Raw genomic sequence first — 27,715 nt, 5'->3', positions numbered from 1 at the left:
CCAGTCCAGATCCCCTGCAGAGACTTCCTGCCCTCCAGCAGATCAACACTGCCACCCAACTTTGTGTCACCTGTGGATTTACTGAGGGTAGCCTCAATTCCATCATCCAGATGGTCAGTAAAGATACTGAACACGACTGGGCCCAATACTGAGCCCAGGGGACACCACCAGTGACTAGAGCATTGTGGATACCTGAAGATTTTGCTTAGATGCCAGTATCAAATTAAAATTTTAAAAGGTGTGAATTAAAAAAAAACAATCACTTGCTAGTGTTTCTGAACTTCCAGCGAAGTTTCCAAAAAGCCTGAAACAGAGATAAGCCACTTTTTGCAAGTAACAGAGGAAAAGGTCATTCAAAAGAACAAATTTATTTGAATACTGAGAATCCATACCTCCTTCTTAATCCAAGCCATGCACACACAGCAATTTGATAAGGACTTGGTCATATTAGAGAGATACTTAAAAGAGAACCCCATAAAATCATCATGTGAGCTTCTGGTAGTATTTTGAAAATGCTACCTGCAACAACCTTGGTCTTCTCATTTATTAAAATATTCCCTACTATACACTAAAAATGTTTAAAAATGCAAGTTTTTTTTTTTTATTATTTGCAGCCATGATGCTCAGTGATCAATTTTACTTATTTCCCTGTCACATTTTGAATAAGAGCTATGCAAAAGCATCTATGAGATGGCCCCTGTATTGCTATTAATGGTAATTTATTCTCCCATCCCAATGACAGTCATTCTGTACATGGAATAAACCAGTACTGAAGGGAGAAGTGTATTCTGCATGAAGGATAACATCATAACTAAACAGTGCATGTTAATATTACTTCTAAAAATGTGGAGAAGCCCAATACTCAAACCTAATTCCTGCCAGACTGAGCAGTATGGGAAGTATAGTTTATAATGGTGTCCTGCTTTCAGCTGGGATAGGGGAGCTACTTTTCTTCCTAGCAGCTGGTACAGTGCTGTGCTTTGGAGTCAGTATGGGAATAATGTTGGTTACACACTGATACTTTGGCTATTGCTGAGCCGTGCTGACCCTAAATCCAGGATTTTTCAGTCTCCCATGCTCTGGCAGTGAGCAGGTGCACAAGAAGCTGGGAGGGAGCACGGCCAGGACAGCAGAACCAAATGTGCCAAAGGGATATTCCATCCCATGGAGCATCTCATGGTCAGTGTATAACCTGGGGAGGCTGGTCAGGAGCTGCTGACTGCTCATCAGGGACAGGCTGGGCACTGGTCAGAGTGTGGTGAGCAATTGTGTTGGGCATCACTTCTGTTTCTTGGGGTTTATTCCTCTCTCCCTTGCTGTCTCCCTTTTCATTGCTATTGATCATTGATCTCTGATTTTGTTTTGCTGATTAAACCTCTGCCATCTCAGCCCAGAGGTTTTACCTGAGTTTGGTTCTCCTCCTGTCGTGCTGTGGGGTGGGAGCAGCTGGCTGCATGGTGCTGGGGTCATGGCCAAACCACAAATGGCCTAGTTCTTTCCTATATTTATTACATCATATGTAAGTTAGAGCTTCAGGAATTTATTTAATATTACCTGCTTTAAAAAAACCCAAAATGCTTTTACTATTGCACTTTCCTTCTATTTGACAAAAAGAGCTACAACAAGTCAGCATAACAACTGCTTAAGGGTGAATGAAATTTATGAACACACAACCTTAAAAAATATTCTTGACCTCCCATTTTAATCCTTTTACAGCATTAGTTACAAAATTATATTAAAAATATTTATTATTTAAAGTCATCTCTGCTATTTAAATGCATCCATTACATTTTTAGTGCTGTAATGTTCTACCATTTCTTGGAAACTTGTAAAAGAAAAAAAGACTGTTTAAAAAAAGGTAAAAAATTCCAATTTAGACTTGTTTTACCCAAACAGAGAACTTGTAGGGAAATGTTCATCAGATGTGAACACTGAACTGCTTGTGACTCAGGATGCTCCATAAATAGAACACATATTGATGTTATATTTCAGCAGATGCAAATCACCTCCTTTTTTCATTAGGCTATGTCAGAGTCATACCAAGATTTTTCTCTTTTTGCAGGGCTTTTCTGCCTGCCCTTTTAAAGGATAAAACCAAGAACCCATGTTCATGCTATCTTTAACTCTAGATTAAATGAAAGGTAATGACTAAATAAAAACAGTAAGGAGCAGGTAGATAAAATGTTGAGGGATTTTTAGTCAGGCTGTTCAAGACCAGTTTTATTTTTCCCTTTTCTTTCCAATATCTTATTTTAATGGGAACTTTGTCTTCTGAAGAAAGGTCATCTGAAAAGATTTAAGTACTCCACCCTCTTCAATTTGCATTTTGCTCATGAGAAAATGAATTCTGAACTTTCCAGCAGATTCCCTTAACAAATCCAGGGAAGATATTGACATTTCTGAAGAAAAAAACCTTCAGACTTGAGGAAAAAAAGCAACAATCATGAGGAGAAAAACACCCACTTGAAATATTAAAAGAATGTTTGCAGGCCATATTTAGAGCAGCTTAATCTTTATGCCACAGGAAATCACAGCATCCTTTTGCACATTACTAGATATTTCAAAGTGTGCAACTATTTAATCTGTTAAATGCTAAGCAGCATACTTCCACCAGTATAAACATATTATTTCCTTTTCAGAAAGTGCTAATTGCAATAGGTAGTCAAATGAAATGCTGCAGTCTAGGTCTCACTTTTAACCTTCTGGGATGTCTATGCTGCCATAGAGCACAGCCAGCACATCATTCCAGTTTGCAGAGGAACTGACAGCAATGGAACCCAGCTCAGCATCCATCCCTTTCCCCACTTCTCACCTGCACCAGAAGTGGCTGCAGGGCAGACACAGCCCATAGGATTATTACAGGCAGCTTTGCTAAGACCATCTGTTCACTCTGACTTCACAGTTCCAATATTTGATAAATGTGTTATGTATCCTTTTTCCTGTTAACTAAAAGATCACTTGCAAGCTCAGACTCATTTGCAAACAGGAAGGCCCAAGTACTTGTTAAAGCCTTTGGAACAACTTTCTTCTTTTAAGAAGACACAGGAGTACCAGGATGTACTTTGATAGTTTGTTTTCATTAATATAATTACAATACATTCTGGACAGTTACAAAATCTGGGGAATCTGGTTTTCTCCATAGATTTGGATTGCATATTTCAAACAACTGGATGCCTTTCCATTACATCTGAACCCTTTTACTGCAGTCTTAGCAAGGACATTCAGCACAGCAACCCCTTTTTTTTTGTTGTTGTTTCAGCAACTTTTAGTTCTGTTTGTGCCCCAGGCTTTTATGTCCACCTTGAATGCTGGTTTAGCTGCTTAGTTAAAAGCCTGCAGCTAGTCTCACGATACACCAATTCAAGAGAGGACATTTCCACTGGGACAATTTGGAAAAGGGATATATGCAAAATGTTTTCTGGGTCACTTGGAGTAATAGCATTTAGTGTATTTATAAAGTCATATCCTGCTGTAGATCAGAAGGAATGCAATCAAGCCAGACAAAGTATTTTGAGTTTAGGAGAAATATTTGGCTCCACATGAACTGACAGCACTGTTCAAAGATAGCAGTTTTCTCAAACAAAATATATTGCCCATAATACAAGCTATCTGGCATTCTCAAATACAAGAAACATTCCCCTGCATAACACTGTTGAAATGTAAAAAACATCAGCTACTGAACCTAAAAACTTTTTCACCATACTTTGATAAACTTTAAGTACATTGTACTTAGCTGCTTCAGAACACCTCTTTGCATCAGCAGGTGTGGCTACATATAGTTTCCATTTCCAGGCCACTGAGTTACATGATCTTCTATGTAGGAGCCAAACACTAGGCTTGCTCATTTCTACGAAGTCAGTCCAGCTACATTCTGGTCCCAAAAAAAACATACCCTACGTCTTCTGACAAGTGATAGGGCTCTGACCATAGGAGCACACTGCAAAGCAGCAAAGCATTTAAATAGTTGGCAAAAGGGTTGAAAGGCACATAGCTTGTCCTTAGCAAAATTTCCCTGTTCCACTTGTGATGCCCATTGAGGAATCACTATTGGGACCTAGCTTGAAATAAAAAAGTAGTAAGAAAATGGAAGCCTGCCAGGAAAAAAAAATAGGTTGCCTTTTTATTTTAGGTTAAGATTTTAGTGTTGCATGTTTTCCTCTACCTTTCCAGTGAAAATTAAGGAAGCTATGGATGCATGTTAACCATACGTATGGACTTACTACTACTGGAATACCAAATGGTAGAGCTGCTGTAAACTGTTGCAAGTACTAAAAGCAATGTTTATAATGGTCTGTACAGCATTTGCAAATATTTACTTTGAAAAGAGATTAGTGTAGTTCTTATTTTTCTCAGCATTGCTTAGAAATGCTAAAAAACTACAACAGCTAAACTGCTACTCTACACCAGATCAATTTACCCCAACAGATATTTAGGAATATATGCCATTATATTTAAAAATACCAAGTTCCTCTAAGTGGTAAACCTAGAAGATTTTACATAGAGTTATAGATAAAATATTAAAAATTATTTCAACTCCACACACTTGACATCTGAATAGGAGTGATGTAATCATACTATTTATTCCATCAGTGAGACAAAATGTAATATGGAACTAAATTTCTGAGATTTTTAAATAGAAAGTCATTTAACTCATATATACACAAAGAGTTCTTTCCACAGATATTTACATGGCAAATATGTTAGAGGAGAACCACTATGACTAAGTCTCTATAAGTATAGCATCCTTTCTGAGCTATTCTCTCTGCTGAAAGAATTCACAGAAGCTTTGAAGTAAAATCTAAACAATTAAAGTTACCTATATTTCACAGTAGGTAAAGAAGCCGTTAAATGATATTTCAGCATAAGGTTTCTGGAAACAGCTACACAGTAGAGTTTTACATCCACCCTCTTTTCCAGCATCCATGGTGAAACTAAATCTCTTCTCAGTTTCAGGAGAGATAACAGCATAGGTAAGATGTGTGTGTAACTGTAGCTCATCCTCCTCGGTAGAGGCTGGTCAGCCGTTCTAGTTCTTTGCAGTTCTCCATGGACATGGACTCTGCTTTCTTTCGGAGCCGGTCGTCTCGATAGACTTTTGCTGCATAAAGTAAGTCTGTTTCTTTAAGGAGAAAACAGAAGAGATTTTTTTGGTTACAAACTGAATACTTGGCACATGACACAGCTGTACAAAATACCTCAGGTTTTAACCCTTGCCCTTTCTTCCTTCTCTCTATTCTAACTTCCCACAGACACCACTGAAACAGCACTGCTACAGTTTTCCTTTGCTGGATCTTTGTAACAATTCCATCTTTTTGAATGGGTAAAGCTGTATCAGCCTTCCAGCTCCCTCAGAGTTCATAGAGCAGTATCTGATTAACAAGAAAAAAACACACCCTACAAAAATCTCCTACTACTTCTGTCAGACCTCGTTAAACATTACAAATATAGGCTACTCTCAGTGATCCTGCATTGTTATTGATACCTCTAGCATCTTGTCTGTGCCCCAAAAAATCCAATCTTAATGTTAAGCCCTTTACTTCAACTGATGCTGATTCAGACTGTCAGTGTTCAGAGCTATTAATAATTAAGAGCTCTCTGTATTATACTAGTGCTCAACAGCTTGACATTGCTGAGCATTGTAATTCTGTAAAATCTTTTTTGTTACTTCAACTCAAAATGCAAGACATTCTTAAATGTCAATTAACTCCAGATGGATTTTAACTGTCAAAGAGATTTAACACACAACAGGTATTTTAAATCCATAAAACCACAAAATGAGCTGTTTCTATAATCAGGAAAAAAAGAAAAACCATTAGGAGCATCTTACTCAAAATCAGTTTGGGTAGTTTTCACAACCTGATAAATTACAAGTACCAAACAACGCGACTGCAGAGACTAAAGCTGGACAGAAACATGTGATCTGACTCAGAGAATTACATTCTATTCGCTTCTGGTCAGTGTAGTGACAGCTCATGAATGAATTATTTTTGCAGTTTTCTATGACTGAAGCTCACCACCTGAAAAGTTAAAACCATCTGGTTTCAACACTGATATAATTTTAGCAGAGCCACAGAGCTCACAGCTAACAGAATAACTGGTTAAAATTGATGCTGATTTAGAAAAGGCTGGTGGTGCTCTTCAGTATTCTTATGCTTTAACACTGAATTCTAGGTTTCTGAAAAGAAGTAACTCATTGTATAATACTAGACTGGAGAAACAGATGGCAAACTAAACCCCCTTGTTTTACATGATGTGCTGCCTGTCCTTGGTTGCCTGGAAAAGCAGTGTGTGTATGTACTGTGGTCCAAGGCAGATTATTTTTTCGTCTCTCTGGAAACACCTATGTAAGCTTCTGGTTTATTTATTTACTTGTATAAAAGCACCTAGGGAAATGAGCTATTGCCATGATAAAGTAATGTGGAAGACATGAGAATTCTTAGAAATTGCAGTGAGTTAAGGACAAAAGCTTTGTCATAATCAATTTAGTGTGGTCTTTAATTTTCTGAGAAATGGTCACAGCTAATAAATCAGGTTAAAATTGCTGATAATTTGCAAATGGTTGTTAGATCACTGAGTAAAATTCAAAAACTAAGTAACACTGGGGACAGTTTTAAAGTGAGAAATAGCAGGGGACCTTACACTTACTTTTGCATTGAGATGTTGTAATAATACAAGCACTTCCTACTTGCCTCAGGCTATTTTTATAGTAATGCATGATTTAATGAAGTTACACATATTACCAAACTTACTTTGTTGCCTCTCCTTCCAACAGTTATTACGAATGTTGGATACATAATCTTCTTCCACGCTCTTTTCCACTTTCTGTAATGACACTCCTTTGTATTCATTTCTAAAGTCCTTATTGACATAATAAATGACACCCAAATTTTCTGTCTGCATTTTTATGGTCTGCCCTGTACTTCTGCAAAAAAGGAGGCAGGGGGGAGAGAAAGACTAAATATTAATCTGATTATTGTTTTTACACCACAAGTAGACTTAAAAAAATATTGACATTACTGAATAATAGCAGCACATTCCCAAATTGGCCATTTCGAGACAAATAATTAAAAGAATGGCTCTATAATCTGCTGGAGAAAAAAATTATTGCACTTACCTAAACACTAAACTTCTGCTGCCCAAACACTTGGTCTCAAAAAAAAAATCCACTTTACTAAGACACTTATTTCATACCTCTTTAGCCAAATACAAGTTTTAATAATAGAAAATTACATTCAAACTCCACAGAAACAGGTCACTATTCTGTAACAACCCAGTACAGCATCTCCATTCTGAAGTGTTTGCTGCCAGCCCTGATAAATTCATTTTCCTGCTGGCATTCTGTAGATTAAAAATCAAAGACCGGGTGCAAACATTTTGGCAGAAAAGCTTTTCTAAGCATTACAACAGCTTAGTTGCAGAAGAGAAAAACATCCTTCTCCAGAAATAGAGAACTTTGAAAAACAGGAGAAAAGAAACCTCTCTGTTGAGGATTCTGCAAGGAGCTAAGGCCCTTTAAAACCAGTGTGGTGAGTGGGCTATTTCTACCAGCTAGCTGCACGCTTGATTCAAGTTACTTATTTCTCAGAAGACAAAAAGGTTTAAATATCCTTCTGTATGAAACAGGTAAGTTTCACAAGTAGAATTCTTCACAAGAAAAAGAGGATTTTACCATCACCTAGAATGAAGCAAAGAACAATCTTCCCAGCCATCATCATGTTTAACACTTAAATGAAGATCAGAAGTTGCTTTCAAGTTCTTCACCTTCTACAAATGCAGATTACCCCCAAAAGAGTAATGAGCCTTAGAAGATTTCAGGTTTTGATAACTATGTTGGAGATGCAAACACCTTTGCAACATGCCACGTTGCATGGACCCACTGCCTTGTAGTAGACCTCCTGAACTCCAGGTACTGCTGACCTCTTTTCTCCATTACATTCTCACAGCATGTTCTTTGCACCTGAATTTTTTGAAAAACAGAACATGTTTTTCTGCTTCATCTACACCTTCCCTCCCTTTCTTCACTGTGGGAAATCAATGATCAACTAATGGAAGACTCTCCACAATGCTTCTAAGTGGGAGAGGGTGATTACAATACCTTCCCCTCTGCTTTAAGGTGATGTAATTAAGCATTACTTACGATCTTGGGTATAAGGCGTAAGGAGGGTTAGATACCATCAACTGGCTCAACAAGGAGACAAAGATCAACACAATAATAGGCATCAGCTGAATGACCATAGAGAAACCTCCCTAAGGAACAAAATAGATTCAGGTATTTCATAAATCATCAGGCAAACAGGTAAATCTGACAATACTTAATGCTAAGTGTGACTTTTTGCTTTAAGCCTCAAAAGCTGCTAGGAAAACAGTAAGTGCAAACACTGTGGTATTATCTGAACTTTCAAATGCATACACAATATTCACACAGTGCTCAAGCTACAGGAGTTCATGGGTTAGCACGTACACACAAGCAACTACCACATAAAAACTGGATTCAGCTACATTGTATGCCATGATTTGGTCTCATCTGTACAGTGATATGTGATTATACAGGACTAGAGATAATTCATGGAGGTGAATACTAAGCTGTAAGTTCAATTCTTACCTCAGCCCAAATAAATTTTTCTATGCATACAAGGATTAGTGGCCAAAATTAGTGGCATATATAGGTTAATAATACCAGTCACCAGTAAGAGAGTGACATACAACATCAGGTTTACAAAACCAGGCTATTACCTTCTCAAATTTGCATGCCTATTTACCAGTCAGTAAGTGAACCACCCACTGAAGTTTAAAACACCCAACTGGCAGGTAAAAATCCTCCTCTACAGTAAAGAGCTCCTGTACAATCACAATACTGAAAGCAAATTGTGTAGTTTAAAGTCAATGGTGCTTAAACTTACATCACCTCTCTCTTCCTCCCTCTCGTGCCCACTCTGACGGTGCTGGTTTGGATGGCTGTAGCCAGCACGACCATTAGAAAATGAGTGTACACTACCTGAGAAAGGAACATCCACATTTAAATCATGTACAAAAACACCATTTAGAGGTCAGTACAGAAGCAACATAAAGCACTTTACATTACTGCACAACAGCACATAAAAAGACATTAAGGTATCTTGAAATTTCAAAGTTGTTTAAAATAAGTATTTTAAGCTGTATGATAGTAACCCCAAAGAACTGACATTTTTGGGATTTAGCAATACTTGAGGGAAAAATAAACTGATGCAGATTGTAGAGTTGGGGTTCAAGGCTGGCTGGAATAATTCTACTATTTTATAACGTCATAAACTCTAATGCCACTCTGGCAGTACATCTCGATAATTATGCTGACATATACAAATACCTGTTGGAAAGGCCCCTCCAAAAAACATGTTGAACAGATCCTCTGGAGTAATATCCGCCTCACAACCTCTATGGAAGTTGAATCTGCCATTGCTAGGGTGATTGCAAGTTTGCTCTTCACTGCCTGTAAGGTCATACTGCTTTCGTTTCTCTGGATTACTCAGCACAGCATACGCATTTCCGATTTCTGAAGCAGGGAATAAAACACAACTCCCATAAATGCATGATAAAAGCTATTCCAGCATGAAAATTGCAATTTCAAAGTCAAAAATAGGCAGCAAACGATGCAATTTACTGTATGTTACAAAACAGCTACAGTAGAACAAGGTCCAGAAACATCTCCACTTTTCTTAGAATAGCTTCCACAAAGTTTCCCACCAACGCTATCCAAAAGCCTTTTATCCTGTTAAACAAGGCAGAAGGCAGGAGAGCTTTGTTTCCTTTTCTAGGGGAACACCTACCCTTGTGGAAATGTTCTCTCTCATTGCAGTTACAGAAAAATCATCAAGCATTACAATGAGACTCTGAAGCTGAGTAACTGCAGTTTGCTCTAGCAGCTAGCTTAAAAAATCATCATGGACTCAGCAGGTTTTCTTTGGTTTCATTTGGTAAAGTGGGCATTTCTTGGAATGCACCAACCTCATTGTCTACAAGAGTGTGAATGTATTTTTCTTCATGCTTCTGAAGGTATTTGTGGGTTACATGAATAACACAAAGTTCTGCATGATGTAACCTGAGGAGTAGAACATGCATGCATGACAGGAATGTGCTCCTCGGGCAGTCAATATGAGTGTTTGGAAGGCCTGGCCTGGATGCTTGTCCCTGTTTATGCTATGGTATCACAAATGAACAGCTTCCATTTTGGCAGTAGAAAGGATAAAACCTCACTTAGGTAAGCACAGAAAATATCAGCAAGAAAACCCACATACACTGCTGACTTTAGCAGCTTTTTTCTTGTGGTGCACAGACATAATGCTCTTGCAGACTGATGGAAAGTTTGTGTTGCCACTTGATGAACAATCTTCACTCAGTCATATCGTCATTAAACCCCTTCTGCCTTCCTCTCTACTCTCTCCTCCAGGCCTCTCCAACAAAAGAGTTCCTTTGCAGCCAACCAACCCAAGGCACAGGGATTATGATTTTCAGTGTTGAAAAGCCATCAGTCATCAAAAGTTCGTGAAAGGTGCAACACTATAACCTCAACACAGGCAAATAAGACTGTGGCTTTATAATTAATATTTTAAACATTATCCAATCTAAAAAAAGTTAATGAGTTTTAGCTACAAGCCTTTTAAGATGCCCTTAGGAAAAAACCTAAACAATTCCTTTAAGTGGAGGAGAAAACCCAAATAAATGAAGCCTGGTATTTTGAACTGCAGCATGATACAAACTGACATCAAATATTGCTCTGTTGCTCCACATGAGGATAAAATAGGTAGTGAAAATTTAGATTTTCCCAAGAATTAAAAACTAAGAGAGATAATTCAGGTGACTGCACATAAAATGAAGTTACCTTACTGTCACAATATGCCTGTTTGTTACTTGCTCTTGATTATCTGGTGCTAATTCACAACAGATTTGATTCCAATATAACTTTCTTTTCAAAAAGGACATAAAAATGAAAAAAAAGTCACCGGTCAAAACTTTCACAGGGAAGATTTTTGATTAAATTGATAAAAGATAGCAGAAATTATTACATTCGCACATACTTTTTGATTTAAAATTCACTTCAGTAAGACTGCTCAGTACAATAGAAGTACTAGGTAGGTCAAGGTCTAAGTACCTTACCTATCATGAAATGCAATTCTGTTTTATAATGTGACCTTTCCTTAAAATAAAGCATTATTATGAAATAAAAACTATTGTTATAAACTCCTTTTCTCAGATTGATGTCAAAAACTGATCAGATATCTTTAAAGGAAAACTAAACCATACATTTACTCAGCCATACAAAAGGATTACGATAATTTCAATGCAAGAAAATGCTAGTTGTCATGAAGTAATTTTTGGGCAATGAGAATCCCCTACAAAATTTTCTGTTCATTTACTCATCTAGTTAAAAACCAGAAAGTGAAATTCAGCTGAAGAAATTAAGACTTGTACGAAGTGCTCACATTAAATAAAATATTAACAAGCTGATTTTTAACATTTTAAAGATGATTTATTTGAAATGCTATTAACAAGGAAGAACTATTCCCAGGGCCTGAGACAATTTTATAGGAATAGTATCTTTTAGATAAAGACATCACAAGGCTATAGTAAATGAATCAATAGTAATCAACTTTCCTGCTCTGCTGTATCTACTTTTCATCTGGAATTGTTAATATATCATTATAATTACCTCTTAAAGTCTGTATCAGAAGTCTTGCTCAGGACTTTTTTTTCTTTTTTTCCCTCCCCAATTTAAGTGTTTTATCTGAATGATTTTTTCAAATGTCTGCATGTAAACCTCACACAGGAAAAAAATAAAAATATGTACCACAATCTGATTGTTTATGCATTATAATTTCTTACAGATTCACATTTTTGTTCATCTGAGATGAAGCTGTAGTTTTCTTTAAAAAGCTTTTCTTCAATAACTCTCCTTGTGTAGGGCTAAGCTGGGCAGCCTTAAATAAGGTCAAGTCAGACTGTAAATTTTACCTAAAAAAATGGTCAAAGGCAACTACTAGTAAGGCCATGATTGAACTCAGGTGTTTTTATGCAGGAAAAGTAGTAAAACTACACACATACAAGAAATTTTAAGGAAGAGGCAACTTAGTGTGGCACATGATTCAGAAAAAACTGCATTTTGTTCTCAAGGATTGCTTTCTTTTTTATCTAGCTCAAGTACAGTAAAGATCCAAGACAATAAAATTCAATAACTACATTAAGTCAACAACAGTAAAAAATTGGGTTTCACAGATCAAGTATTTCTTCCCTGTACTGAACATTACAGTCGATTTTCTGAAACCAAGCCCTACTGCCAAAGTCCATGTTATTTATCTATACTTCTAATATAACAAAGGTCAAATATTTTCTTGAATAAAAATGTCAGTCCAACAACTAAAAAACACATTTACATTTGTAAAAATACAAGCAATCAATGCAGATAAATATGGATTTGGATGAAGTTTAATGATAAAAGAAATTTAAAGTAAAAATGGTGTTTTACTTTTAAAAGCCTCTGTTGCTCCAGGTGCATGGTTTTTGTCTGGGTGGAATTTCAAAGCAAGTTTTCTATAAGCCTTCTTTAGGTCTTCTTCACCTGCATCCTTTGACACTCCAAGGACTTCGTAATAATTTTTACATTTCTTTATACTGCAAAAGAAAATGATGTAAAATGTTGCAAGCAAAAAGATGTAAAAGTAATGGGTTAACACACAGCTGTGAATGAGGTCATACACTATACTGGTGCATTACATTACATCTTTTGCTTTCAATATAAATTATTTTTAAAATATCCACTCTGGAAACAAAGAATGTCATTTTTTGATAATAAACTCACTATTGAGCTTTTTATGTACATTTCTTTTACTTCTACTGTAGAACTACCATGGTTGTAAGAAAGGGTTTCAGTTTGCAACTACTGTAGCATTTCCTCATCTACAATTACATTAATATTGCTGTTAATAATGCATAAAAGAAGGTTCCAAATTTACTTTGCAGAACTAGCAGGTAGGAAAATGTGTTTTGACTGTAAACAGCAAATGCACTTCAGTATGAAGGATATAAAACAAAGCAAACAACACCTCCCTTTCTCCAAACTAAAGCCAAATCCTACCATCACACAAGCATTCACTTTTCAGGGAATAAAACATGTGAGAACACTTCTGCTGCTGGGAATGCACCTGGATCTTAACAATCTTTCTGTAAGTGTTTATGTAAATTCAAAGTCACACTATCAGCTCCAGCAATTGCATATTTAGCTTATCTCATATAATCAAGTATAGCATTTTTTAAAACTCAAACCTCAGAAATATTCTTTTTGTAGGCTATCTAACCCAGAAAGGAAAAGCAAAATCTGGAAATGATGTAATGATTTAGTATACTTCACAATACCCCAGAAGAAAGAAAGAGCACTTAGAGGAAATGTGAGAACATTAATTCTTTGTGGGCAGGAAGAACTGATCAAACCAGTAAATACAGCTTAACAATCAAACCAAGTTACTTAGGTAAAAACTCAGAAAGAAAAGGCTGAATCCCAAACTTGCACTGCAGAAATAAGGCACATTGACATGGAGTGCATGCCAAAATAAATGGGCTGGTCTGAGCAAGAAATAGAAATTACATCCAAAAATATTTTAAAAGCTTCATGTGAGTCTTTCACATGGCTGTAATCGTATCTGCATTCTCTTACATGCACAAATGTCTACATAAATTTGGGTTTAATGTTTCCAAGACTATACACAGGGCAGCCCTGTGTATTGCAAGGAGGCAAGCAAGACTTTGGCATTCTCATGGAATCCTGTTATTAAGGGAACGTGAGCATCACAAGTACAACCACACCATCATGTGTGGTCCATCCTACTTCACAGATTGATCAAATCAAGTTTCATTTGAGGGATCCTGTTTCCTGTGCTCAAATACAGAAGCTTTGATGGAAGCCTCGGTGTAATGCTCACAAGAGCACTGAATTGAATGTATGCAGGCAGCTGCCAACACAAACATCCTGTGAAATAAATATGGCTCATTATATTGAAGTAACATTTAATAAGCTCCAATTAGGAAGCTGATAGAGCTAACTAAAAAGAACACAGTGAATCCATCAAGAAAGGTTGGAAAGAAAATACATTAAATTATACTCATGAGTACTGGAAACTCTTTTTTGGTAATCTGTACAAGCAGAAAGAAGTGTGGTAGTGTACAGATCCCTTAATCCATAGCCTCAATGCTGGGATGATTTATGAACTGTACCAAGAACAGGTATCTTTATTTAAAGGTCTAACAGTAGCAATTTCATGAAATAAAAGCTTAATTTGATATCTCAGCATCCAATCTAAGTTCTCTTCAACAACTGCTTCTGAGATATCTGTGGGCCAGACTCTTCAGAACTTTGGTTGATATAAAATTACATAGCAAGCCATCAATGTTTAGCAAAGTTGTAATTGTTTTAGCATTAAAACTCTGGTGTTAAACATTCATTCACGTGTTTTTAAGCACTGTGCATCCCCTACAACTCTCTTGCTTTGGCATTAAAACTCTGGTGTGAAACATTCATTCCTGTGTTTTTAAGCATTGTGCATCCTCAACAACTGTCTCCTTCAACAGCATATTGTCATTTTTCGTGGGGAAAAAAAAACACCATGGAAATTTATTTATTTACAATATACATTCATTTCACAACTCTAGGATGCCAAGAAGAGAAATATGGGGGAAAAAAAAAAAGAACAATGCAACAGATGCCAACCTGTACTTCTAAATCCCCAAAAGCCACTTGAGATTTCCTCCTGTTCACAACCAGTGGATGCTCCACAGTGGATGACCCTCAAAGGAGAAGCAGCAATGGTGGGTATCTACCACAAGATCTAAAATCACTTTCATGCAACAGCTATCCTGAACCTGGCCCACAAATGAGGTATTGTTATTACTGAGAAACACGTTCAGCCAAAGTATAACACATTTATGTTTTTTCTTTGCAAGTCTTTCCTAGGGGTAAATGAAAAATTCTACAAACAAATGTGGAACATGCATATACATATGGAAATTTTGCAGTTCAGCAGAACTTTGGATTAGGCAGATCAAGTTTTAAAGCTAAAAACCATTAAATGATCTTACAAATGCACAGGGGCCAAAAACCATACCTAAGCCTGGAATTTTCAGCAGTGACCTTATGCTATGAAGCCCTTACCACACTCTGCCATTAGCCAACAGTTTTACACCATTGCTTGGCCACCTCAAGGCAAAAACCACCTGGACTGTAAGCTGCCAGCATCGGGTTAATGCAGTTTCCTCCTGGGAGGGAGTCAGTGACTTTTGCCAGGAGGTTCCTGACGGACCACAATTCGGGGCAATCATAACAGGGTAACACCTCCGTTTCTCCCCCCTTCAGCTGAGTTCATGTGAGTTCTGCACCAAAACTTGCACTGGGGACGATGGGACAAGCAAAGATGATCAGAAGGTGCTCTCCAGTTAAACAAAGTTATCAGTGTTTGTGATGTACTCCTGAGAAGCAAAACTTTAATGCACCACAAACAGAACCTGGAAAGTCAGTTTATCACAGGACAAACTGTGGGGTCACCAGGACTCAGGTCACACATGGCTGTGCAGCCACAAGGCTTCTCTAACACTGCTGGAGCACACAGCACACCCTCAGATGCCCCAGCACACAGCCTCAGATGCCCCATCCCTCCTCATCCTTTAAGAGATGCTCCAAGTCTTCCTCCCCCAAAACTCCACTCTCCTGATGAGAAATTTCTCTCCAGCTGCTGGAAGCTGTTGGAAGCCATGGCCAGCTTGATCCTTGCCCCTCAGAAGATGCAGACATTATTGGACATATTCCTCACCTCTTTACTTTAGTAGACTGACCTCTGACAATCCTCACTCAGCCAGAAACCCTCACCTGCACCACTGAATTATCCTGTGGAGATATGTCATGGGAAGGCAGGTGGCACTTTTCTCTTACTACAGGGCACAAAAATCAACTAGTAAAGGCAGGGAAAAATTAAGGGTAAAATCAGCGGAGGTTCTGGAAAAGCTCCATCACTGATGTTACTGCTGGCTTTTAACTGCACCTGAAACCCCTCCAACACTCTCAGCATGAACAACTTTCTGAATGCTGCATTTCAAATTCTTGTTTGGTCTTGCTGCCCTTAAGGCACTGCAGTTCCTACTGCTAGTTTTCTTGCATACGTAAACTCCACACAGACATTTCTTTTCAAAATTCTAATGTACACATTACTTGCTTACTAACTGCCCATTTTGTATTGAACAGGTTATTTTTGTTGTTCTTTATTTTTGGTTTACTTGAAGTTTGGTATTTTCACTGATACTTTACTTGGGGTTTTGGCTTTTTTGTGAATTGCTTTTCCTGTACTTTTCATTTCTGGTTGGATCACTTCTGTATCTGAATTACTAACAAATTATTTCTGTTATTTCTCTCTCCTTGTTGAATTGTTAGTCCCCTGCCAACACCTTGGCACTGTCCTTCTGATTAACGGATTTGCTGGCTGTTCCTGAAATAACAGAATAGACTTCTCAAACTGCAGGAGAGCAAGTGATGGCCTACATTCATGCCCAATCTGTTGACAGAAGTATCTCATCACCACTTGCAAAGCTCCACTATCCCAGCTTGCAGCTGACAAGGCACCTGCAGTAGAACTGGTCAGCCAGCTGCAAACTGCAGCACCAACAACTCTGCTGGATGCTGGGCTCCTCTCCATGCTCTGATGGCTGACAGCAGAGGAAGCCCTTCAGGTTCTGAAACGTCTCTTCTCAGCTGCAGAAACCCAAGGGCTGCCACCACTGGTTCTCCTGTGACTACAAAATGATGTGATCCTAATGCTGTGCTTGTCAGATCACTTTTCAAATCTACAATTCAGATTAGGTCAGCACTGCCAGCTTTTATCAGATTAACAAAACCTATCAGAGATGCTTGCCTTACTGTATCAAATACCTGCAGCAATGCACAATCATGAAATTTGGAGTATGAGGAGGTATTTCAAAGGGTCTTCCAAAGTTCCTTCCTTCCTTCTCACAGGAACAGCCCAAAAGACAAATACTTCAACCAGAAGCATGTCAAGGGAGCCACAATTATTTCTCCCAATGGTAATCTGAACTGAGCAGCACAGTGAGCAGCAATGTGAATGTTAGTGACAAGGAATCCAGCAAGAGGAAGCTATACTGACTACTGATCCTAGAGTTGAGCCGAAAAACACAGAAAAATGCAGACCAAAATCTATACAGGTCAAATTTCCAACTATGCCAGAGAGCCTGATGCAAATGGTATCTCGCAGCTGAGCTGGGAATGTGCCAGTCACAGTTTGGGTGACAAACATGGGCTGAAAGAAGTGCTCTAGATTGGGAAGAGAAGGTCACAGCACTGTCAAGGAACTCAAGCTGGTACCAGCATACCCCTAGTTTTTGAAACAAATGCAGCAGAACTCTCAGACTTCTGTTGCACTGATAGATTCAACAACACATTAGGGTGCTTGTCTTACTACCTTGCTCTTGGATGTACCTGATCAGTTTGTTTCTACTGTGTGTATCATATGAAATAGTCAAGGCTGTGTTTACATCAGCATACTATTCTCCAGATTTTATTTAATATTTTATTTTAGTTATGAGCTTTCTGACAAAGTCCATCATGTCTTCTCTGCCACTTTTCTGTGACAGGCTCTATGACTATGATTTCCACCCTAATTTCTCAACCATTCAAATGGATATTTCAAAAATTCATGGCAGCTCTACAGCCTAATTAAAGGGATGCCCTGATTTCTCTGCTTTGGTGGTTTGGTTTTTTTTAACACATACTGATTGCTCTTATTAATCCACTTCCAATTAATTATCTTCTTGACACTATGGTAGAAAAGAACCAATATCTCTTTTTGCTGGATTTGTGAAAGTGTCAGCAGAATGCTTGGAAAAAGTCAGTCACACAACTTATACTCCTACTTTGATCCATGAAATGTGTACAGGCAATTTTTTGGTTCACTACATGAATTCAAATCAAGCTACTGATTATTCCTGACCACTACTTGATGACACTTAATCCTGCCTTGCAAGGTTTCTACAGAACTCATGCCTCTATTTGTTTGGTTTGGTTTTATCTCAAAAATCCATACAAAACTTGATTCTTGTGCTGGCACTGGCAAGGCAGGAAAAGCAGTATTGCACCACCGTTTTCACAAGACAACAATGCAAATTTAGCATACTAGTAGTCATGGCAGTTTTCTTTCAGATGTCAAAAAGGCAATATGGAATACAATATGGAATACATGCTATGGCTTATTCACTAAAAAAAAAAAAAAGAGATCAAAGAGGTCAAATACCATGTGCATTTTAAGATAATTAAAAAAGACCCTGTATAAAACATACAACATGAAAATGCCTCATTTTTTTGTCGTGCATGTGATTCTTACACATTTGTCTTAAGCTGACATCGCTTGTGTAGCTTTCAGTTGCCTAGAGACCTCTAGGGCACTTGCTCTAAGAAGACATTAAGCCTACTGTGGGTCCTAGCATATTTCTGCAATATCTCCCACATGCAGGTCACCTAAGGGTGAACTTGATCCAGTTCTCAGTGACAAGGTAAGGATCATTAGGAAAAAGATGCACGTACTACAGATGGGATTTTCAAAGCATTTCCACTTAAAAGCAACAAAGTGCTGCGGTATCTCTCAACCTTCAAACTGTCACACTGAAATAGCAAGCACAGCTCCCACAAAGAGCAGCATTACCCAGCACTTATGCAATCAAAGGAAATATGTTACATCTTACGCTTCTCCCTGTTGAGCAGCTTGCAAGCTCACGTAATACTCTACAGAACTGTTATGGTAACTTGCTAGTGATCAGTGTCCCCTGTGTATGTGGAAAAAATGAAGCCAGCACAGAGGTGCTTGTTTGTACTCATAGCTACTCACATTACTAGAGTAACACTGATGAAAATTAATGCAGCTAAATTAGTTACATTGCTCCAAGCATATCCTCACTATGCTTCTTAAATCTTCTTAATCACAAACAAATTCAAGATAGCTGTACAATTCCAGGAACTTTAATCAGTGATCCAAGCCAGGGAGCTCAGAGTCAGTCTCCCGGTCTGACACCTTGGTAAAGCTTACAACAAAAGCATTGGAAATGGCATGGAAGTGTAGCTGAAAGCTATGTCTATATTCAGTTACTGAACCAAGAACTCCTAAAGGGAAGAATATTTGAGGATAATGACCATTTGAATCATGCACATGCAAACCACTCTGTTTGTCCGATGTCCATGCTGAGTGTCAGAATTTATTGAAGTTTGGAGGTTTTGCTACCTTGCTGTCTATAAACTTCTTCCCTTACAGAAAAAAAGACAACAACTGGGCATGAAACACTGTTTAAAAACAACTCTTTTCACACACAATTTCTTTAATCAATTCAAACATCTGAAAACCATTCCACTGTGGTACAGCAGAAGCATATGGTGGTGACAAACTCTATTCTCTAAAGAATACCCTCCCCAAAGGGGTACGTTTCATTTAATTGGAAAAATATGGGGCCTGACTGAAGCAATATCATATGCTGTCTGTCATGTTTCCAACTAGAAAGCTCATTCTCACTGTGGTTTAAACATGAACTTTCTCTCAGTTATCATCGCTGAATGTGTTATATTTTTCCATTTAGTTTTAGGCTACTGTTTGTATTTAATTCTGCTCTCATTGGCAAGGCACACATGTTTTTTAATTCTTAACGCCAAATTTTTTAAGTGGTTTATGTCACTAAATAATAACATGATGAACATTTCAAAACTTTCAACATGAACTCAAAACTTGCTCTGTTGATCACTGCACAAATCTAAACAAAAAATTCATCTCTCTCTAAAGGTTCATGAAGTGCTGTATTAAAGGATGGCAGTGTTCCCTGAGCAAAGGTGAAGACATTGTTTTAACACACGATTTTAAGTGGTATGTTAAACAAACAAACATGGGTTGTTCTATATTACAATCGCTTATTTTGCAAAGATCTTGGTAGGTTTTAAAACTCTGTATTCAACATTCAATATTCTTGAAGCCATGTTGCATCAATACTATTCTCAATGTGCGATTCTTGAATACCCCTAACTCTGGTCCTGCTCTCAACAAACTGGATTAAGTTTATATAGCATTTAACAAATCCCTTCAAGAAAGCAATACCCAATACCACAGAAGCCAACTAGAGAAAAAAGCTAGCTCTACAACACCATTTCAGTCAAGACAAAGTAGGTAACATACCTTCTGCTAAAACAAACAAACAGACTGATCTTGCAGGGAGCCTGATGTCGAAGCAGACTGCAGCTCAGAATGGCACGTCACAGGTGAGTGACTATTGGCACCAAGACAGCCCTCCCTGCAGCAGCTTTTTGGGAGTATGTGACATGTCTTATTTTGACCTAAGCCACATTTACAGAGGACTTCTCTCTGGATATTTTGTCTCACACATGTGTGTACAAGCATACATGCTACAATCATTTTAACAGAAACATACAGGCTTATCCAGGTTTTATTTTAGATATATCACAAAAGGTAATAACATTAATTAAGTGGAGATAATGGTAAATGAAAAGCACTAGTAAATAACACCAAGAGGATAACCATGTGAGACCTGCTGCTGTCTACCTGCCTGAATGCAGAGCTTCTGTATCAACAAAGAAAAACTACTTCTTTCCTCACTGTTAGCACAGCTGAACAGATTACCGAAATGCAGGAAGATCCAAGATTGTATCAACAGTAACATACATTTCACAGATGCACACAAACCCCAACCACCCCAAATTTCTGTTATGCACAACATCCAATACACACAAACTAGGAGACAGGGACCTCTTGATTTCCCTTCAAGCTCCCTTGAAAATATGTGGGCTAGGCTTATGTGAAAATACCAGGGTTTGAGCTGTGCAATTTCCTTGCTATATCCATATTTCTTTAGCAGAAACCCGGGCACATATGAAACAATATTTTTCTTGCTCCTACAGCCAGCAAGTATGCAATAACAACATGACTTAAGACTTACTTGCCTCAAAAGGGCATTTTTATTGACCTTTGTTTCTTTTCCCACATCCTTTCCTAATGTCACCTCATCTTAATACTATCAAGCTGCACTAAGAAGAGTTTTTAGTGCAACTCAGATGATGTATTCCAGTGCTTCTCAGACACCTTTAATTCAAACCAAAATAATTTTAGCATTTGTCTAAGACCAGCCTGTACAGCAAGATTAGCTTGAAAATAAACTTTAGGAGTGACCGTGTATCTTTAGTATAAAAATACTGAATAGAAACACTGCCCTGCAAGTTGTACAACAGAGTTTTCATAACTTTTTCCATTTACCATGAGATCTACTCAGTAACTATTTTGAGTATTATTTTTCCATAAAGTAGCCTTAATATTTTGAAGAAAGGAGTAGCATCTTTCTTGCAGAGAAAGTGACAGCGTCTCATTCAGTGTTTAAAGCCAGCAAAACTCCTCCTTCCAGTCAAAGTTCAGTACAAGTAATCCCTCTGAGCTAACCTCAAACTTCCTGTGGCTCCTTTAGATGACAGAGTTGAAAGGGTAAGCAGGTAATACACAGAATGAAAAGCAATGACATATTTAAGCCATACCTTAATACTCCTTCCATTTGGTCTTTGTTGTAGCCTTTTCCACTTTCACCTGCAGCAGATGCATTGCTCTCCTTCGTGCTGTTGGGCTTACTTTGATCACTGTTACTGGCTGGTTTTCGGCAGTAAGCGCCTCCCCCAGCAGTGCTTCCATTCTTCATAATAGCTTCCAACAAAACTATAAAAACAACAGTATATCATAGTATCATTACAGGTATTAGTGAAAAAGTCAGGGCTCTCAAGTATCTCAGATGAGAGCACCACATGACAAGACTAGCTGCTACATCCTCCTTCCTTACTGATCACAAATGTTTCTGCAGCCAGTCTGACAATTCTTTTTTGTGGCAAAACTATGGAAAAGTGTTTCAAAATTAGTGACCAGGCTCCTCCCATCTGTCTCTGCCAAGGTAATGTAACACTGGAGAGAATATGTCCAGGTGCTTCATTTCTAGATGTTTTTTAGAGCCACTGAACCTGTGCCTTGGGGTGAAAACATCTGAACACCTGAATAAGCAACTGCAAATTGAAGAAGAGGAACTAACCTTAAACTCTATATAAAGTGCAAATTATTCCACACAGACATCAAGCCCATCTCCAGCACATTTCAGTTCCTACAGTACATACCTATCTGTAACCTGAGTCATTACTGCCACAAACTGATGCGCTATTCCTTCCAGGTAATATCAGCTGAAATTGAAACCACTCTTAAAATGCCACAACCAGCCAAAGACCAGCCAAATACACCCAACTCAAGACCTGAAACTTGGAAACCACTTGGCTTCTGCTAGTTCTTGAAATCCTCTTTCATTCCATGTTCCAGCAGATCTCAAATGTAGCAGTTTTAATAAACATTATACACAAAGTCCATTTCTGTATATAAGCCTGTATTTTAGGGGTATCTGTCTTAGCAATGAATCAGAAACAATACCATTTTAACACAAGGGACTGCCCACAAAGTATAATATAGATCAAAGATTATTAAATAGTCCACCTTTCCTGAAAACAGATTCCTTCAGAGCAACATGGCAAACTATATAGGCTAAATTTGTTTCATAAAGAAAATTACTTACTATCTGCATTAAAAACGCACTAATAAAAACTGCTCAGGAAAAACGTCCCATGCACTGTGAAAGCACAGCACTTTCTTCTAGAAAGCCCATGGGAAGAATCCTTAGGAATTTTCTCCTAAATAAAAAAAAAATTCTTCTCTGCTTAGCATGGTCTTTCTTAGAGCCAGCAGAAAACTGGGATCCTACACATCATAGCTTGTGTATCACAGAAAGAAAAGAAAGTGAAGCTTTGTTAAAAAGGAGAGCCACCACGTCTTAAAAGCTCCCCAGCACTTAGTTTTACATTCACTTATTAGTGAATAACTACACTCAGCCTGAACAAGAAAGTCAGCTGACTTCAGAGCCAGTCCTGCCCCTCCGCCTGCCTCAGCCAGACTCATGGACTGATCAGATCAGGCTCTTTACAGCAGATATAAGGAAACAACTAAGCTTTACATGTCTAGTTGTAACTGAGGGGATGCTCTCACTACAAATGAAATCTGGAGCTTGAAAACAGGAGAGCTACAGTTGCATTATGGATTATAACTGAAGACATATTGAATATTTGCAATACTTTATTCTAATATCCTCGGTTGTGGCATATGAAGTTCTGAGGTAAATGAAGTAGTAACAACTCCAACGAGGTGACCAGGTCTGCAGATTAAGAACTAATCAAGAACAGAACTTTGAATGGACAGACAGTGCCCTTGGAATGAAGCATTTCAGTCCCAATGTGCTCCAAAGAAGTGCTACCGGAAAACAAAACAAAAAAAAATTATCTTTCTATCCAGTGAGTATGACATTTAACAATGGCATTGCATAGAATCCTAATGAACATGTGGCCTTCTTGAAACGATGCTTGCTCAATGTTTTGCAGTTCCTCCTTTTATATTGGTATTGCTCTAGAGATTTCTCATCCCTGCCCCAACATTTATGCAGAACCTGTGGGAGCAGAAATGGCAGAAACACAGGCATGGGCGACGGTTTGCATTTTTAACATCCAGTCTTTCTCCACAGCAAGCATGGCTCTAAGTCTCTTAATGAACAGGTTTGGTTGCAGTATTCTTTAAACATCACTATTTTCTAATCCCCTTCTCAGACCTCATAATGGAGCTGCATTGCTGAGAATACAATGCAGGATGCTTAAAAAAATAAAATTCAAATATATCAGTGTGAATTTCTTAAAATAGCAGGACACAGTGTACACAAACATGCTATTGTCCTACACTGAAAAAGAAAACCACACAAAGGGTATGGGGCCATTGTTTCCTTCAAATAGGAGATACAGTTTAGGTATTCAGAAAATACTCTGACTCTTCCATGAACTGCTGGTGGTAAAACCAGCTGTTACAATGCAATACTAACACTGCATTTAAGAAAACTTTAACTGTGCATCTAGTATTTCAAAATAGGGCATATAGGGAACCAAAGACTTAATTTGTTAGCAGGTAAGGCAACGAATCTTATCTCTGAGTGTGTCTGAAGTCTCTGTTGTGTGTACTATTACCTGCTGTTGAATGAAAGATCCTTGGACTACATTTGATTCCATTATGCATTGAACATGACCCCCCTCCTCCCCCCACTTTCACTAATGGAAGAATTCTGTTTAATTCAGAATTTGTCCTAATGCAACAGCCTAAAAACTAAATTGACATGCTCCCAAAAAATTTGTTTGTAAAGGCAGCATCAGAAATGGGGCAAGAAAATCTTAAGAAGCACTAAAAAAATAAAGTTTTCCTTAACATTGTTTTCTGCCTTCAAACAGAATGGCACCTAAGTTTGAAAGGGACATTTTGTCCTTTGTTATCTTTAAATTCACTCTAAAAAAATCTTTTCCAGACAAGAGATTAGGTTCTGTTCAGTTGCAAGATGAATCCTTAGCAAAAACCAAAATCAAACAATTTTCTAGCAAAGAATGACATCAACATGGACACTGCTACTATGAAGTCATTAGCTCAGTATCATTAAATAAGCACTGACCTTACATTTCACACTAGTAAAGCCCTAAAATAGCACTGCTGCAGTCAGCGTATTTCAGGCAGAAGCTTTGTTTAGCAAAACTAAACTTCACTGATGACTGAACTAGTGCTGAATGCCCTTTAAATGTAAATGTTGCCAAAAGCAGATCACACATAGTATTGTTTTAGAGACAATAGTTAAAACCTATTCTCTGCCCTTTTGTAATCCACTACTACATCAGGAGGAGGAAGCTCCCACCAGTAAAAGATTCAGCATTACCATTCTCATTGCTTTTATGACTGACAACTTTGTTTGTAAAATAGTGTGCAATTGTTCCCAAAATGATACTAAAGGTACAGCATACGAAGAATCTGTAACTTCAGTGAGAAATTAGTTCAACTACCTTCCAACCCACACTCCAGAGAAACATAAGCAAGCAGAGAGGCAACTGGGGCTGCACCACGTTGTCCTAACACCATAAAAACCCAACACATTATGACTGTAAAATGAGAATTTGTGTTAGAACTAAAGGAACTAAAGGAACTGTTAGAACAAAACCTTAACTACTTCTTTCTCTCTGGTATGTGCTATGACACATTTTTGGTTACCTGAATTATGAATTACAGGTTGGATTTTTTCCTTCAAGTGGGCCCCCAACTAAAAGATGCCAATGAGAGCAATTTAATTTGTTCTCAGTGTACAATGCCAGCTGTAATTTATTGCAGCCCGTCCAGAACCTGTCCTGAAAAAAAGACAGTCTGTGTTCTTGCACTTTATTGCACTTTTAAGAGGGCCATTTAAGTGCCTCAAACTTTAAAACCAAAATAAATTCAATGAATTGGTGTTGTTTTGGGAGGAAATGAGATGACTTTAAAAGATTCAACAACCTCCACAAATAGAAAACTGAAGCACAGAGATATTAGATGTTTACAGAGTCCCCTAATTTCTAAGTACCTAGTTCAAATCAGGCCTAGGGCCTGAACTTTTTCAGTAGTATTAGGGCATCTGCAATTCTCTTTAGCTTCAGATGGAGCTTTAACTGCCCACCAGTTCCACAAATCAGGCCCTTGTTTCAAGCTGAATACCTGAAAAACGAAGCACAAACAATTAGCTGGTCACTAATGGAAACGGTGTGAACTGACTTATTTAACATCACACATTAATTCTGGGAAGCTTTTCGTTTAAGAAGACACAATTCCCCAGATTACAGCCCACTACCACAAGGCCAAATTCTTTTCCCCAGGTCTGTACCTCGTTTGTGATTGACTTGGCTAATTTCCACAGTGACTAAAACAAGTGTCCTACAGACAATAGCCTAATTAGCCATCTATTTCTTGCACTGAATACTTTATCATGGTGGTTATGTAGTGGCAGTCCTACTTAAAAAAAACCCAAAAAACCAAATGCTCAAAACAAGTCAGATTTTTTTCCTGAAAGCTGCTTTAACTCTTTGAGATATAAGATGATAACAAGCTGTGTGAAGCAGATGAAGCTATTTGCTCTCCTTGGTGAAAGAAGCTGAATTGAAATCCTCTGCCTTCCTGCCTCCTGACCAACACAGATTCCAAAAAGTTCCAAGTATTTTCATGCATGTCATGTTCTCAAGCCACAGAAATTTAGGGGATTATGGCAACATCCATGCTGTCTTGCAGGAGAAAACAAACACTTGAAAAAATTGAATACTAATTAAAAAATAAAAGCGCCAGCAAAGTCTTCATTTATTGCTTGCATAGAAGAAGAAGTCAGGGGATAAGAGGCCCAAAAATGTTCACTGTATCTCCTCACAGCAACTTCCAGTTAAGATTTGGCCTCACACTTCCATTGCAGAAATGGCAACTGCTGAGGCCTTTAAGTGGTACAGGGAACTGAAGCTGTTCCTACTCCTTGCACAGCACAGACCACGTACGTGAGAACCAGAGGAAGGCAACAAGTCCCTGCTGTGTCCAAAGGTGTTTTGAGCTGACTTCTGGCACTGTATGACAGAAAGGCTCCAAGACAGGTAACAGTCCTACATACACTGAAACCTTACTACTGTTCCTTTGAAACAATTATTTCTAACCACTTTTTGCTAAAGGTACTATTTTTTTGTTTCAGTATGTAATAGTCAGGAGAGCTAATTAGGTCTTGGGGGTGCCACATTATCTATTTTCTCTAGCAAAGGTAAACCCGTGTGCAATTCCTATGTGGCTGCTGTACACCCAAAAGGGAACCAAACCCGAGAAAACCCAAACTACAAGTATATTAGAGAATGAAGACACGGACCACAAATATATTAGAGAATGAAGACACGGTCCACTCTGAAGCTCCAGCTCTCATTGCAAGCTGGTAGAGAGGGGTGATTCACAGTGACAGAAAAGAAGCCAACCCAGCTTGTCTCGGCCTGGGGCCTGAGATGTCCTGATGTTAATCGGGGCTAAGCCTCGTCTGTACAGCTGCGCTTTTACTGATGGCTGTAGAGAGGAGAGGGAATGCAGGCGAGGAGCTGGGTCGGCCCTGGGAGATCCCCGCTGGCACCGGGGGAGGTAAACCCACTCCTCCGCAGCGCCTGACGCCAGAGTCATGCACCGGAGGGGGAAGGCACCTGCCCTGAGCGCTGCTCCCGGGCACACACTCCGGCCTCCTCTGCCAGCCGAGCCGCGCACCCCGCCAGAGCCCCCGGGCTGCCTCTGGGGCCGGCTCCCGCTCGTCTCGGCCCGCACGGCCCCCCCTGGGCAGGCCCCCCTGCGCCCGCCCTCCTGCGGGCCCCGCGGTCCGTCCGGGCTCGTCCCGACGGAGCCGGGCAGCGGGAGCGGGGAGGGAGCCGGGCTTCACCTCGGGCCGTCTCGGTCGGGTAGAGCTTCTGCGCCTTGTTCAGGAAGCGGAGGGCGCGGTCGCGGTTCCCGGCCTCCAGCGCCTCCCGCGCGATCCCGATGCACTTCTCGGCCTCGTCCCGGTTCCCCTCCATGGGCTTCTCCTTCCGCCGCCTCCGCCCGCCGCAGCGCAGAGAGAAGGGGCCCGAAGCCAGAGCGGAGGCGGGCGGGGCGGAGGCGCCGAGAGCGGCGCGGGGCGTCAGGCGGGGCCGCGCTCACTCCGCAGGGCTCATCTCGCCGCTGCCCCGGCGCTGCCGCAGCCCCAGCGC

At 39.1% G+C, this 27,715-nt stretch overlaps 1 protein-coding gene across 2 annotated transcripts; it reads right to left on the bottom strand.

Annotated features, from left to right (window-relative positions):
- Nucleotides 1-349: 349 nt before the first annotated feature.
- DNAJB14 (DnaJ heat shock protein family (Hsp40) member B14) lies at nt 350-27,715 on the bottom strand. 2 transcript variants are annotated; one of them, XM_036381950.2, is made up of 9 exons: nt 27,409-27,520; nt 25,552-25,682; nt 21,593-21,767; nt 12,497-12,642; nt 9,344-9,529; nt 8,901-8,995; nt 8,138-8,247; nt 6,750-6,922; nt 350-5,119 (listed from the first exon to the last, which is right to left on the bottom strand). In XM_036381950.2, the coding sequence occupies exons 3-9, from the start codon at nt 21,748-21,750 to the stop codon at nt 4,995-4,997; spliced, it is 993 nt and encodes a 330-aa protein (XP_036237843.1). In that variant the 5' UTR covers nt 21,751-21,767; nt 25,552-25,682; nt 27,409-27,520; the 3' UTR covers nt 350-4,994. The 2 variants fall into 2 exon arrangements, with proteins under 2 accessions (XP_036237843.1, XP_036237842.1); XM_036381949.2 differs by lacking the exon at nt 25,552-25,682 and having other exon boundaries at nt 27,409-27,715.

The sequence above is a fragment of the Molothrus ater genome, chromosome 4 (genome assembly GCF_012460135.2).
Source record: "Molothrus ater isolate BHLD 08-10-18 breed brown headed cowbird chromosome 4, BPBGC_Mater_1.1, whole genome shotgun sequence".
NCBI classification, from domain to species: Eukaryota; Metazoa; Chordata; class Aves; order Passeriformes; family Icteridae; genus Molothrus; species Molothrus ater.
The sequence above is the reverse complement of the archived record's forward strand: the minus strand, read 5'-3'. Positions and strand labels throughout refer to the sequence as shown.

What these genes read in the sequence shown, in the direction of transcription:
- DNAJB14 (XM_036381949.2), bottom strand. Translation starts at nt 27,541, where the DNA reads ATGGAGGGGAACCGGGACGAGGCCGAGAAGTGCATCGGGATCGCGCGG. An exon ending in AGCAACAGAGGCTTTTAAAA is followed by an intron (nt 9,530 to 12,496) that starts GTAAAACACCAT and finishes TCCCTGCTTCAG; the next exon opens with AAATCGGAAATGCGTATGCT. An exon ending in TGGAGGGGCCTTTCCAACAG is followed by an intron (nt 8,996 to 9,343) that starts GTATTTGTATAT and finishes TTCCTTTCTCAG; the next exon opens with GTAGTGTACACTCATTTTCT.